This window comes from Vipera ursinii (assembly GCF_947247035.1).
Source record: "Vipera ursinii genome assembly, chromosome: Z".
NCBI lineage: Eukaryota > Metazoa > Chordata > Lepidosauria > Squamata > Viperidae > Vipera > Vipera ursinii.
This window is the reverse complement of record NC_139517.1, coordinates 51,760,533-51,774,095: the sequence shown is the minus strand read 5'-3', so window position 1 is coordinate 51,774,095 and position 13,563 is coordinate 51,760,533. Positions and strand designations below refer to the sequence as shown.

Here is a 13,563-nt window from a genome sequence, read left to right as displayed (position 1 = left end):
CTCAGGACAGGGGATGTTCCTCTGTCCTAGTCCTTTTAGATCTCTCAGTGGCTTTCGATACCATCGACCATGGTATCCTACTGCGGCGTCTCAGGGGGTTAGGAGTGGGAGGCACTGTTTTGCGGTGGTTCTCCTCCTACCTCCTGGGCCGCTCGCAGTCGGTGTTGACGGGAAGGCAGAGGTCCGCCCCGAGATCTCTCGTTTGCGGAGTCCCTCAGGGGTCGGTCCTCCCTCCCTTCCTGTTCAACATCTACATGAAACCGTTGGGCGAGCTCATTCGTGGTTTCGGGGTGGGGTATCATCAGTACGCTGATGATACCCAACTGTTTCTTTCCACCCCGAACCATCGCAGTGATGCCCTCGACATGATGTCCCATTGCCTGGAGGCGGTCCGGGTTTGGATGTGGAGAAACAGGCTTCGTCTCAATCCCGCCAAGACTGAGTAGCTGTGCATACCGGCATCTCGGACTAACCAGTCCATTCCACCTTAATGATGGGGGGGTGAGGTGTTACCCCCCATCGATAGGGCTTGCAACTTGGGCGTCCTCCTGGACTCACGGCTCAGTTTTGAAGACCATATAGGAGCCGTGACCAGGGGGGCCTTTGCCCAGGTTCGCCTGGTGCACCAGTTGCGGCCCTACCTGGACCGAGATGCCCTGCGCACAGTCACCCATGTGCTCGTGACGTCTCGATTGGACTACTGCAATGCTCTCTACATGGGGCTGCCCTTGAGGACCACTCAGAGGCTTCAGCTGGTGCAGAATGAGGCTGCGCGGGTTGTGATGGGGGTTTCCCGATACTCCCATGTAACACCTCTGCTCCGCGAGCTGCATTGACTTCTGGTTGCCCTCCGGGTGAGATTCAAGGTGCTGGTGATGACCTATAAAGCCCTAAATGGCTTAGGTGTGGGATATGTGAGGGAACACCTGCTGCCGGCATCAAGCTCCCTTCGTCCTGTGCACTCCCACAGGGAGGGTCTTCTCAGGGTACCACTAGTAAAAGATTGCCGGTGGATAACACCCAGGGGGAGGGCCTTCTCTGTGGGTGCGCCTGCCCTTTGGAACCAGCTGCCCGTAGAGCTTAGGACTGCCCCTGACCTTCGCTCATTCCGCCGGGACCTGAAGACTTGGCTCTTTGAGCTTTCTGGCCTGGACTGAGAGTATTAATTGGGGTTTTAAATTGGATTTCAATTGGGGTTCTATATTTATTCAAGGTTTAAATATAATTATTTTAACTGTTTTTAATTTTTGTAATTGTTGTATTGTTATTTTAATAAAACCTTGTGAACCGCCCTGAGTCCTACGGGAGAAGGGCGGTATATAAGTCTAATAAAGATAAAGATAAATCACTGGAAAGCCTGGCTACTTCTCCTCTTCAGCTAGTGAAAAAGGGCCCCCCCAGCCACAGTTTCAGCGCAGAGAGCAGTGACAGATCTTGCCACCCCTCCTCTTCAGCTGGTAACACTGGCAACAGCTGGGATTCCACCCCAGGGGCTTGACCTGATACAGGAAGAATGCCAGCCAAGCTCTTTGTTCAGCATGTATACTGGTTGCAGGGCATCCCCAGCTGTATAATTTCAGATTGAGGAGTGCAATTCACCTCAAAGTTTCGATGTGAATTCCTAAGCCTGCTAGGCTCCTCCTAGGGCAGGGGTCGGCAACCTAAAAAAGAAAAAGAGCCACTGGGAACCGGTTCCATCACAAATTAAAAAAAGAGGGAGCCGCGTGCGTGTGTCCATGCACGCGCATGCGCAAAAAGGTTTTTTGTGCATGCGCGGACGCACGCGGCTGCCATTTTTTTAAAAATGAGATGGAACCGGTTCCCGGTTGCCCGACGGCGACGGCCCGTCTGCAAAGCTGCCGCTTTCGGCAGCTTTGCAGACGGGCCGTGGCAGCTTCCTCAAAGAGCGGCACCCCTGCCCATTCCGAGAGGTGCGCGCGCACCTCTCCGAACGACCGGAGGTGCGCGCGTACCTCCGCGCGAATGGGCAGCGGTGCCGCTCTTTGAGGAAGCTGCCGCGGCCCGTCTCAGCTTCCTCAAAAAGAGAGGTGCCCCTGCCCATTCCGAGAGGTGCGCGCGCACCTCTCCGAACGACCGGAGTTGCGCGCGCACCTCCCCAAAGGTTTGGGGAGGTGCGCGCGCGACTCCGGTCGTTCGGAGAGGTGCGCGCGCACCTCTCGGAATGGGCAGGGGCGCCGCTCTTTGAAGAAGCTGCCGCGGCCCGTCTGCTAAGCTGCCGCTTTCGGCAGCTTCACAGACGGGCCGCGGCAGCTTCCTCAAAGAGCGGCACCGCTGCCCCTTCGCGCGGAGGTACGCGCGCACCTCCCCAAAGGTTTGGGGAGGTGCGCGCGCAACTCCGGTCGTTCGGAGAGGTGCGCGCGCACCTCTCGGAATGGGCAGGGGCGCCGCTCTTTGAGGAAGCTGCCGCGGCCCGTCTGCTAAGCTGCCGCTTTCGGCAGCTTCACAGACGGGCCGCGGCAGCTTCCTGAAAGAGCGGCACCACTGCCCGTTCGCGCGGAGGTACACGCGCACCTCTCCAAAGGTTTGGGGAGGTGCGCGCGCACCTCCACCCATTCGGGGAGGTGCGTGTGCACCTCTCCAAACGGGCGGTGCCACTCTCCATTTGGAGAGGTGCGCGCGCACCACTGCCCGTTGGAAGAGGTGCGCGCGCACCGGGCGGCTGGGAGCCGCAAGAGACGGCTCAAAGAGCCGCATGCGGCTCCGGAGCCGCAGGTTGCCGACCTGTGTCCTAGGGACTTAGCTCCATCCATCATCCTCAAAAAAATGGAACCTGTGAATGTACGAATGCAGTCACAGAGCAGTAGCTTTAATACTATGTGAATTACCAGCAAGATAATTGGGATGAGGTTTTACCCTTCAGGGATGTGGCATACAATAACTCTGTGCTAAGTAGTCTCAGATTCACCCCCCTTCGAGTAGCCACCAGTGCAGAATTCGTGCCTATACCAGAACTCCCTCAGAAGACCCCTTCAACGACGTCGCTAGCTGAATGGATCAGTACTGTGAAAGCCATTTGGCCGATAGTACACAAAGCACTAGAAGCCGTGAGGGAAGCACAGAAGAGGCAGGCTGACAGAGAAAGCATCCCAAAAGGAGTTTAAGATAGGAACAAAATATATCTGTCCATAAAGTTCTTGCAATTGAGACAGCCCTCCAAGAAATTAGGCCCTAAATACATGGGCCCTTTCACTATCATCCGGAGACAGTGGAACTGGAATTGCCCAAAAATCTAAGGCACATCCACCCAGTGTTTCACTGGTTTATTAAGGCCCTTCTGTAATTCATCGCTGAGACCTGCTACTAAGCCACCCCACTCCCCTATATGGGTAGAAAGGGAAAAAACATTCGGAGGTCAAGAAGATCCTTGACTCTTGACTCTACAGGGGGAAGCTACAGTATTTAGTTTTGTGGAATAGGTTTCCTTTAGCAGAGGCAGAATGGCTGGTGGCAATGAATGTTCATGTCCCTAGATTCACCCATAGGTTCAACGGCAGATACCTGGACCGACCACAATGCTTAATGGTATCAAGAAACTGTGATGTAATAATGTGTTTGTTTTCTTATAGAATTAATCTTTCTGAGTGTCATGGTTGGCTCACCACGAAACTCCCGCTCGCAACCAGACAGCAGCAGCAGGAGGAGAGAAGGCATTAGAATGCAGATGGAGGTATTGGGGAGGCCAAAGGAATGCAAGTGTGCCGACTTGAAGCCTGAGACAAATCCAACATCCAAAGTCATTGGCTGGGAAAGTCCAAGGCGGAGACTGTTCCCAAATAAAATAAGTGTACTGATTGGCTAGACTAATGGATAATGGGGGAACTAGGGGAAAGTTTTTTCAATGCTGTTTGCATGCGTTAGAATTGGCTTTTCTACTTTTGTACTCATATGGAATCTTCAGTAAATTATGCTCTTGGTAAAAAGACGTCCCAGCAGTTTCCTTTGCTGGTTTTAGCCAGTTGGATGGTTGACATATAGCAGTGAAAATATTGTACCAGGACACCATTCATGTGTTTACAGCCTCCATTTGTCTCCAGATGATGGGAAAAACTGAGCCTTATGAGGTCCCAGCAGTTTGAGGAACTCCTGACAGATGTGGAAAGTGAATTGAACCCCTCTGTCTGATATGATCTGCCTGGGAGGTTCATGTAGTTGATAGATTGCTACACAAAGAATTTTGCCAAAGTGTGTGCAGACAGGATTTGAGGGCAAATGCACTTGTTCAGAGAATAGGTTAGTGACTACCCAAATCACTGTATTCTCCATGCTTTTGGACAATTCCACGTTGAAGTCCATGGAAACTTCCTTCCAGGTGCCTTGGGACTGGCTACTGGTTGCCATAGTTACCTGGATGCCCCTTTGCAGATGCGCATATGGGATAACTGCCCACATAACACTCAATGTTCTTTTTCATGCCTGGCCACCAGAACTAGCATTTTACTAAGTGTAGGGTTTTGATGAACCTGAAATACTTGGCTGTTTTAGAACCATGGCTCCACTGGAGGACAAATGTGTGTTGGCTCTTGGGAACATAGTTTGCAGCCTATCTAAGTAAGACCACCTTGTAGGGTGCAATCCACTTGGTGGTGGGTAAACCAAATGTCTTGAGCCAGGGAGCATCTCAATGCCTGGGTAAGGTCGTCACTGAGGTTTGGTTTGGCTCTTGCCTGTGCTCAGATGATTGCTACAGCTGTCAACTAGGTAGAATGAACAACAGAATATATGACTTCCTCATTGGAATTATTGTATTGTGGAAGCCTGGAGAGGGCATCTGCTAGAAAGTTCTTCCTACCAGGCAGGAAAAGTGAAATTGAATCATTAAAGTATTGCACAAATATCACTTATTTTAGGGAGAGTTTATGTGGCATTTTGAGGCTTCTAGGTTTTGTGGTTTCTATACTTCAAAAAGGGTTTTATTGTCTTCCAGGAAGTGTCTCCAAGTGAGGAATGCCCATCACAAGGCATATGCTTCTTTTCCCCATATAACCCATCTATGCTCCTCACTGAAGAGGTTTTTTAGAAGTGCAAGTGCAGGGTTGCAGAACTTTATGATTCCTCTGTAGTACAAGAGGGAGTTGGGGTCTGGGTGCTTAAGGACTGGCTCAGCGGCAAATAATCATTTCAATCTTTCAAAGGCTGCCTAGCACTTCATTGACCATTTTAAGGGTGGGTTCAGTTTAGGTTTTACTTTCTCTTGATTTTTAACAGGTTAGTGATTGGCAGATCTATCTGTGCAAATGCTGAGATAAATTGTCTGTAAAAGTTCGCAAAACCAAGGAAGCTTTGTTGTTTTCGTGTACAAGGGGCTTCCCTCTTCAACACCACCCGCAACTTTCCCAGGTCCATTTCTACTCCCTTATATGAGATGTAATAGCCTAGATAGTCTGTTTTACATTTATGGAATTCATATTTGGATAGTTTGGCATAAAGTTGAGCAGTGCAGTTTTCCCAGCACTACCCTGATGAGTCTCACATGTTCTTCCACAGTCTCCATATAGATTGAATGTCATCCAGGTAAACAAGGACCCCTTTGTACAGGTGCTCAGTGCAAGATCTCGTTAATCAGTTGCATAAACACAGCTGGGGCTCCTTTCAGTCCAAAAGAGAGCACCCAGAACTGGAAACACCAGTTGAACGCGGTCTTCCATTCATCTCCCTCTTTGATTTGGACCCAATAGTAGGCTTCCCTCAAGTCAAGCTTGGTGAAGACTCTTCCTTTCGCCAAATGGCTTAACATGTCCGTCATTAGTGGGAAGGGATATGTTTTCGACACAGATCACATTTAAGTCCCCTGTAGTCGAAGAACGCTTCCTTTTTTCCCCAGGGACTGCCATGCATGATTTTGCTGGTTGGATGAATCCTTGGGCTAGGTTTTTGTCAATAAACTTTCTGAGTTTCTCTAGTTCCCTCAGGGCAATAGAACATAGTTTAGGTTTAGATAGCTGGGTCCCTGGTAAAATTTCAAGACTGCAGTCTGCATTCCAGGGGGGGGGGATATTTGATTTTTGCTAGCTACACACTTCTGCCAAGTCCAAAAAATTTTCTTGGGATCAGGGAAACGAAGTTTTCCCTTTTGTAAGCTGCCACTGAACTCTCCGCTTTCATTTTCTTAATAGGCAGTGAGTGGCAATGTATCACTGTTTCTGCTGCTTCTCTCCCCCCATTTGTTTTCACTGGATTTTCTTTCTCCAGTTTATTGAGGGGTTCCAGTTCTCTAGCCAGGCTAGCCCTAGTATCATAGGCCTGTCCATGCCAGGGCCCATGATGAAATTGATAACCTCCTTGTTGGGTACCGTCCTCATCCTTACCGGCTTGGTGACACCTCCACCCGCTAACAAGCCATCCAACTGGGAAAAAGTTATTGCAACTCTCTGAAGTGCATCCCAAATTTCTCCATCACGCTGGGACTGACAAGGCATCTGGCGCATCCTGAGTCCAATAGGGCTGCAATACACCCCTGCACTCTGAAGAAACCACCATTAATTTTATTGCGACAATTATTGGTTTGAACGGGATGACTTACCAACAAATTATTATCTCCTCCACTGTTGCTCTTTGATCTGGCCCTTTCCACTCTGCAAGAGGGTCATTGAACCTCTTCCTTAAGGCATACATGAAGCAGTCAAAGTGGTATAGTTCCACCACATCATCATGAAGAGCCACCAACCACTCTGCAGTTTCTCCCTCTATGGCCATGGTAATACAGGACAACTGGCTGGATCAGTTGGGAGGTATGCCCAATATTCCTCCATATAGCTCCACACATGGGTGAGGAATAATGTCAATTACCTGGCATCCTTGTTGAATCTCACTCCCAGTGGGTATCAGTGCCTTCTCCTTGCGAACGTGGCTTAAGCTGGTAGTGGCATTGGGGCAGGTCCAGCAGCAGTAGTTTGGGCTGCTGTCACCCCAGTCTGGTGGATCTGACCCCATTTGAACCTCTGGGCTCAACTTTTTAAAGGTGTCCTTCAGGATATTGATCACCTGTTCTAGTATCCAGAGTGGAGGTCCAGCTCATTTGATGCTGGGCACTGGCATTGGGACCGGCCCTCTTGGCCAAGAGTCACCCCAGGAGGGGATTTCTCCCATTCCTCCATCCTCCCCATCCCAGTCGACCACTGGACTCTGGATCAGGTGCCCAGCTCTAGCGAGGCTTCTGCATCTTCTCTCTGACCAGGGTTCTTTTCATTGCTACCTAGTTTCGAAACTACCAATTCCACTTCTCCAGCTCCTCCTGCTCTATTTCTTGAGACACCATCTTTTGGCCAATCCTCATAGTAGGGGTTGTCCTCTGGATGGATCTTTATTGCAGATCTAGCTTAAAGTTAGATCTGTCCTGATTCGGTCATCTAATAACGAAAGACCCTCAATTCCATTTGTAGTGAAAGGTATATGTTTATTGATGCCAATCAGCTATAGCATAATAAAGCTAGATCTGAGGATTCCTACGCAGGATGCCCCAAGTTTTCTCCTACCTTTCCCAAGTCATCTTCCCTTGGTTGATTTCCCAAATGTCCAATAAAATTTAGAATTTGTGGCTTTTGGTGCTGCTTTGGTGGCTGGTTGCCTCATGCTCCCAGGCCCCTCTTCTCGTTTCCCAGGTCAGCACTAAGAATGCTCTCTGATTCCTGACTTTCCCCCTCTGGACAACTCCCCTCCCTGTGTATTTCATGTCTGGCTGGCATCACAGCAAGTCACAATTTCTAACTGCTGTCCTTTTATCCTCATCTTTTCTTTTTAAGGCAATATCAAAAGGCACTTCATCATGTTTTGTTTTCTGTCTCTCAGGTTAATTGAATATAAACTCAGGACTCCATCTATCAGGCCCGGATATAGCACAGAGGCGGCATTGGTCGCGCTGGTGAATGATCTCTGGTGGGTCCGAGATAGGGGTTACTCCTCTATCCTGATCTTATTAGATCTCTCAGCGGATTTTGATACCATCGACCATGGTATCTTGCTGCGTCGTCTTGAGGGGTTGGGAGTGAGAGGCACCGTTCTACGATGGTTCTCCTCCTACCTCTCGGGCCGTTCGCAGACGGTGTTGGCAGGGGGGCAGAGATCAACCCCTAGGCCCCTTAGTTGTGGGGTGCCTCAGGGATCGGTGCTCTCGCCCCTCCTGTTCAACATCTATATGAAGCTGCTGGGTGAAATCATTCGTGGTTTTGGGGTGAGGTATCACCAATATGCGGATGATACCCAGTTGTTCATCTCCACCCCAAACCAACCCAGTGATGCCCTCGATGTGATGTTCCGTTGCCTGGAAGCGGTACAGATTTGGATGGGAAAGAACAGGCTCCGGCTCAACCCAGCCAAAACTGAGTGGCTTTACGTACCGACATCTCGTTTAGTCCAACAGGTTCCATCTTTGATTATAGGAGGAGAGATATTACCTCCCATTGATAGAGCACACAACCTGGGCGTCCTCCTGGATTCACGACTCAGTTTTGAAGATCATATTGGAGTCGTGGCTAGGGAGGCATTTGCCCAGATTCGCCTGGTACACCAGTTGCGCCCCTTTCTGGACCGAGATGCCCTACGTACAGTCACCCATGCACTCGTTACCTCCCGTATAGACTACTGTAATGCTCTCTACATGGGGCTGCCCTTGAAGACCACCCGGAGGCTTCAACTGGTGCAGAGTGCAGCTGCACGGGTAGTGATGGGAGCACCCCGATACTCCCATATTACACCCCTCCTGCATGAGCTGCATTGGCTACTGGTTGCCCTCCGGGTGAGATTTAAGATGCTGGTTCTTACCTTTAAAGCCCTAGATGGCTTAGGCCCGGGATACTTGCAGGACCATCTGCTGCCGGGAACGAATTCCCATCACCCAGTACGCTCACAGAGAGAAGGCCTCCTCAGGGTACCGTCGGCTAGACAATATCGGCTTGCGACCCCCAGGGGAAGAGCCTTCTCTGTGGGAGCGCCAGCCCTGTGGAATCAGCTCCCCCCTGAGCTTCGGATGGCCCAAGATCTCCAGTCCTTTCGCCGCGGCCTCAAAACACTCCTTTTCCACCTGGCTGACCTAGACTGACAGGGATTTTAATTATGTTTACAATTCTAACTCTACTCTTTATTTTAATTTATTTCAAATTTTTATTTTTAATTTACTGCACAGAGACCTTTAAGTTTTGTTGTTAGCCGCCCTGAGTCCCTCGGGAGATAGGGCGGGATATAAATCCCATAAATAAATAAATAAATAAATAAATAGTCCTTAATGTTAGAATAATTTAGTGCTATTTATGTTGCATTAAAATATTGATTTCTCTTACATATTACTAGTTAATTTTTAATGTAGTTGAACATAATATTTCTTATTTCAATATATTTTCCAAGATTATCCCAGGATATACAGCAGGAGGCCAATATTACTAAAACTACAGGAGCTATTTTTTAATGAAACAATGGTCACTTGATTGTCTCTGATATTAAAATATATAAGCAAAGGTTAGTTCTTCTGTGCTGTATAAAGCCTCTACAGGTTTATTCAATTCTTAGAGAATAAACTAAAGAAGATTTGGAACTTTACCTTAATAAACATAGATATATGTGTACTGAGCTAGACATATTGCATTAAGTATACAAGTCTGCTTCTTACCAATTATATCAGTATCAACTGAATTGTTTGTGAACTGAATGAGATTCAATTTTAGAAACAGAAATAGAAACACAGAACTGGAATAGACCTTGGAGGTTTTCTTGTCCAATCCCCTTCTCAAAGCAAAAAACTTTATTCCTTTCTGGAGAAATCCATCTCTTCTTGAAAATCTCCAGGAATGGAACATCCACAACTCTGGAAGGAAAGTTATTTCTTTGATTGGATTCCTCACTGTTAAGAAATTTCTTAGTTTCAGGATGGGTGTCCCTCTTATAATCTTCCACCCAATTCCTTCTTGTCCTGGCCTCAGGTGCTTTAAAGAATAAATCAATCACCTCTTCTCTGGGACTGCCTTTAAAGTATTGGAACATGCCTAATCCTTCTCTCTGTTAAGCTAAACACATCCAGGTTCCCTTAGTCATTCCTCCAATGGTTTAGTCTCCAAACCACTTATAATATATTTGCTGCTCTCTGTTCTTTTTCTAGGACCTCAACATCTTTTTTGTATGGTGATCAGAACTTGACTCAGTATTCCAATTGTGGTCTACTAACACAATATAGAGCAGTACTATCACTTCTTGTGATCTTGATGCTATCCCTCTATTGATGCAGCCTAGAATTGTGTTGGCTTTGACAAATGTAATACACTGCTAGCTTATGGTCCCTAGATCTCTCTCAAAATTACTACTGTTGAACCAGGTATTGTCTATTCTGCACCCATGCATTTATATTTTCCTGCCTGTGCAGGACCTTGTTTTTTGCTCCACGGAACTGCATCTTGTTGGATACGGACCAATGCTCAACTATCAAGATCCTTCTGAATTTTGAGTCTATCACCCAAAATGTTAAAAATTCTCCCCATCTGCAAATATGAGTACCCCTACAATCCCTTCATATAAAGAATTTATGAGGATGTTAAAAAGTACTTGAGGTACTCAACAGCAGAATCTTGAGGTACTCCATATATGCATGCATACATGCATGGATGCACACACACATGTACATACATGTAGTCAACTTATAAGAGTTTGTTTAGTGACCAAAGTTGTAACTGAAAAAAGTGACATGACCACTTTCATACTTGTGACCATTGTAGAATTCCCATGTTTATGTGATCAAAATTCAGATACTTGGCAACTGGTTCATATTTACGATGGTTGTAGCATCCTGGGGTCATGTGATCATCTTTTGCGATCTTATGACAAGCAAAGGCAATAGGGAAGCCAGACACTTAACAACCATATTACTAACTTAACCACTGTAATGATTCACTTAAGAGCTGTGGCAAGAAAGATTGTAAAATGGGGCAAAGCTTATTAACGGTCTCACTTAGCAATAGAAATCCTAGTCATAAATTAAGGATTACCTACACACACACACACACACACACACACACTCAAGCTATAGAAGTAGCTATTTTATACAACTAGTATTTGCATACTAGAAATTGCAGATTCCACCTTCTGATTTAAAATAATTCTACATATATGGGCTTTCTTATAGTACTTATCTACAAAATGCCTTCATCTAATTGAATTGATCTAAATAAAATTTAACATTTCAATTTTTATTTTATACTGGATTACTTACAAATTATGCAACTGATCAGCAGTATTGAATGTTTCAGTGAAAATATTACTTTGGAATGCAATGCCTTCAGATTTTCCAATTTATGAGAAAAAATGAGTCTACATTATCTGCTATCAGATAACGTAAACTGTGATGTTCTAGTTTTTAAATGTGCTATCAAAATCCTGCTGGATTCAAGAGTAATAGAGATCAGTAGATAACATAAAAAAATGCTTAGATTAGAAGGGTTTTCTTGTTTCCCCAATAAAGTCAATTCAATAACATTAAATATATGATAGGATAATGTTCACTTCCTGGCAATAAGATGCTAAACCTGTCTCTTCTGATCCTTGAGATCAATGCTGATCTGGCTTGGTGAGCAAAACTGATTTACTTAATTTTAAGTGAGCTATCACTCTCATTTCAATTTCTCCATTTGCAACATGAGAATAGTATTATGATATTGGCTATAGTTATAATTAAGGCAATGACATGTTTAACACTCTGAACATTAAGGGTGGTGTATTTTTTTCTCAACAGAGTATAAAGGGTGGTGTATTTTTTTCTCAACAGAGTATTTTCATTACTATTACTGTATCACATTTTGTAAAAAGCATCCATTATGTTTCAACTTGCTATGCATGTCCCCAATTTCATCAGATTCTTGTCAATGTTCTATTATATTAAGATATAAGATATTCAATGAAATAATATACAGCTGCTTCTATTAAGACAAGCAAGAATCAATATCACCAGCAAGCACCTGCCTCCACTCTTATCTGAAAATATTTATCGTTATCTATGACGTTCTATTTATACTTCTTACCAAGTTGTCAGGTAATATACTCCTCTAACTTTTTCTGTCCTATCACATGGAAGAAACCTTTAAGCCTAACAGTTGAATAAACAGCTTATGTTAAGCATATAATTAACAGACTCAAATGCAATATAAACTTTAGCCTATCAGAATGTAAAAACGAACCTTTTCCCAAAACAAGTTTTTCCCGCTGCACCCTATGCAATATTAACTAAATTTTCCTTTAATGGATTGATAATAAAGTGGCCTCAGGTTGTAGGCGCATGTATATTTCATATTCTAAATTTCTATAAACTCAACAATACAATCTGCTGTTTTAATTTCAGCGCCTGTTATCACTGTAATGCAGCAGGGACTAAAGAAGGAAATCCTACTGTTAATAAGGCTGTTAGGAAGGCTTCCCGGCATGAGCAAGAAAAATCTTTCTCCACTACGTCTCCTCTTCCTCATGGCCTTGTGACATCCCGCCCCCTATCCCTGGGGGGGGGGGGGGAAAGGCCCAGACCAGAAGATGCGCCAACTCTGACAGTCTTTCCATTCTCTTCCCACGTCTTCTCTGATCCCTCCGCGTCATCACTAGGCCGCGGCGGACGGCCCTCGAGGACTCAAATCGACCAAACGAGCACAATACCAATAATTCTTTTATCCGCAGAGGGAAAACTCAGCCCACCTGTGAGAGAGGGGGCGCGGGCAGCCGACTCCCCTTGGATCACCCATTCGTCCCTCACCTTTGCGCAGTTCGCGCTCCCAGACGGTGACAATGAGCGGCGAATGTTTTCGGTGATGGATGAGCCATAGGCTCAGTGTCTGGACACTTTGCTGAGAATTGCTTAGCTCCGACAATTTCCTCTCCAGCGCCGATTCTGAGAAAGCAGACATTGCCGTTCTATCCTTTCCCCCAGTTTCGGACCTTAAAGTGAACGAACGTTGCGATAAGCAGATCGCGTACCTCAAACAAAATGGCGGCTAGTCTGTAGAGCCGCAGAGGCACGCCTTTTACGCGACGTCATTAAGCGAGACCTGTACTACAGAGAATTATAAAAATAAGAGATACCATAAAAAACTCCAGTTCTAAAAACGGGAGCATGGTCTGAGTTTTCTTAACTATAGTAAACCGAATTGCACATAAACATAGCTTTCAAAAGGAATCAGAACACACACCTGAAGCAGCGATTTTCTCATTATAGCTGCTTTTTTCTTGGCGTTCCTTCTGCACATTACAAATCATCTTGAATTCTGCACTAACTTTTTTTTTAATATAATAGAGCTGGAAGGGACCTTTTGGGTCTTCTAGTCTAGCCCCATTGCTCAAGCAGGAGAAACTACCATCTCAGACAAGTGACTGTCTAGCCTCTTCTTAAAAATCTCCAGTGATGGAGCACCCACGATTTCTGGAGGCAAGCTATTCCACTGGTTAATTGTCCTCACTGTCAGGAAGTTTCTCCTTAATTCTAGATTGCTTCTGTCTTTGTTCAGTTTCCAACCATTGTTTCTTGTCCTGCCCTCTGGTGCTTTGGTGAATAATGTGAGCACCTCTTCTTTATGGCAGCCCCTCAAG

At 46.0% G+C, this 13,563-nt stretch overlaps 1 protein-coding gene across 1 annotated transcript in view; it reads right to left on the bottom strand.

The window, feature by feature from the left end:
* RPRD1A (regulation of nuclear pre-mRNA domain containing 1A) overlaps positions 1-12,920 on the bottom strand; it is a 103,819-nt gene extending 90,899 nt beyond the window's left edge. Inside the window, exon 1 of the mRNA XM_083377163.1 lies at positions 12,734-12,920. Coding sequence (XP_083233289.1) covers positions 12,734-12,884 — 151 coding nt within the window. The 5' untranslated portion in view covers positions 12,885-12,920. The remainder of the gene's footprint in view (positions 1-12,733) is intronic.
* Between the last annotated feature and the right edge of the window lie 643 nt (positions 12,921-13,563).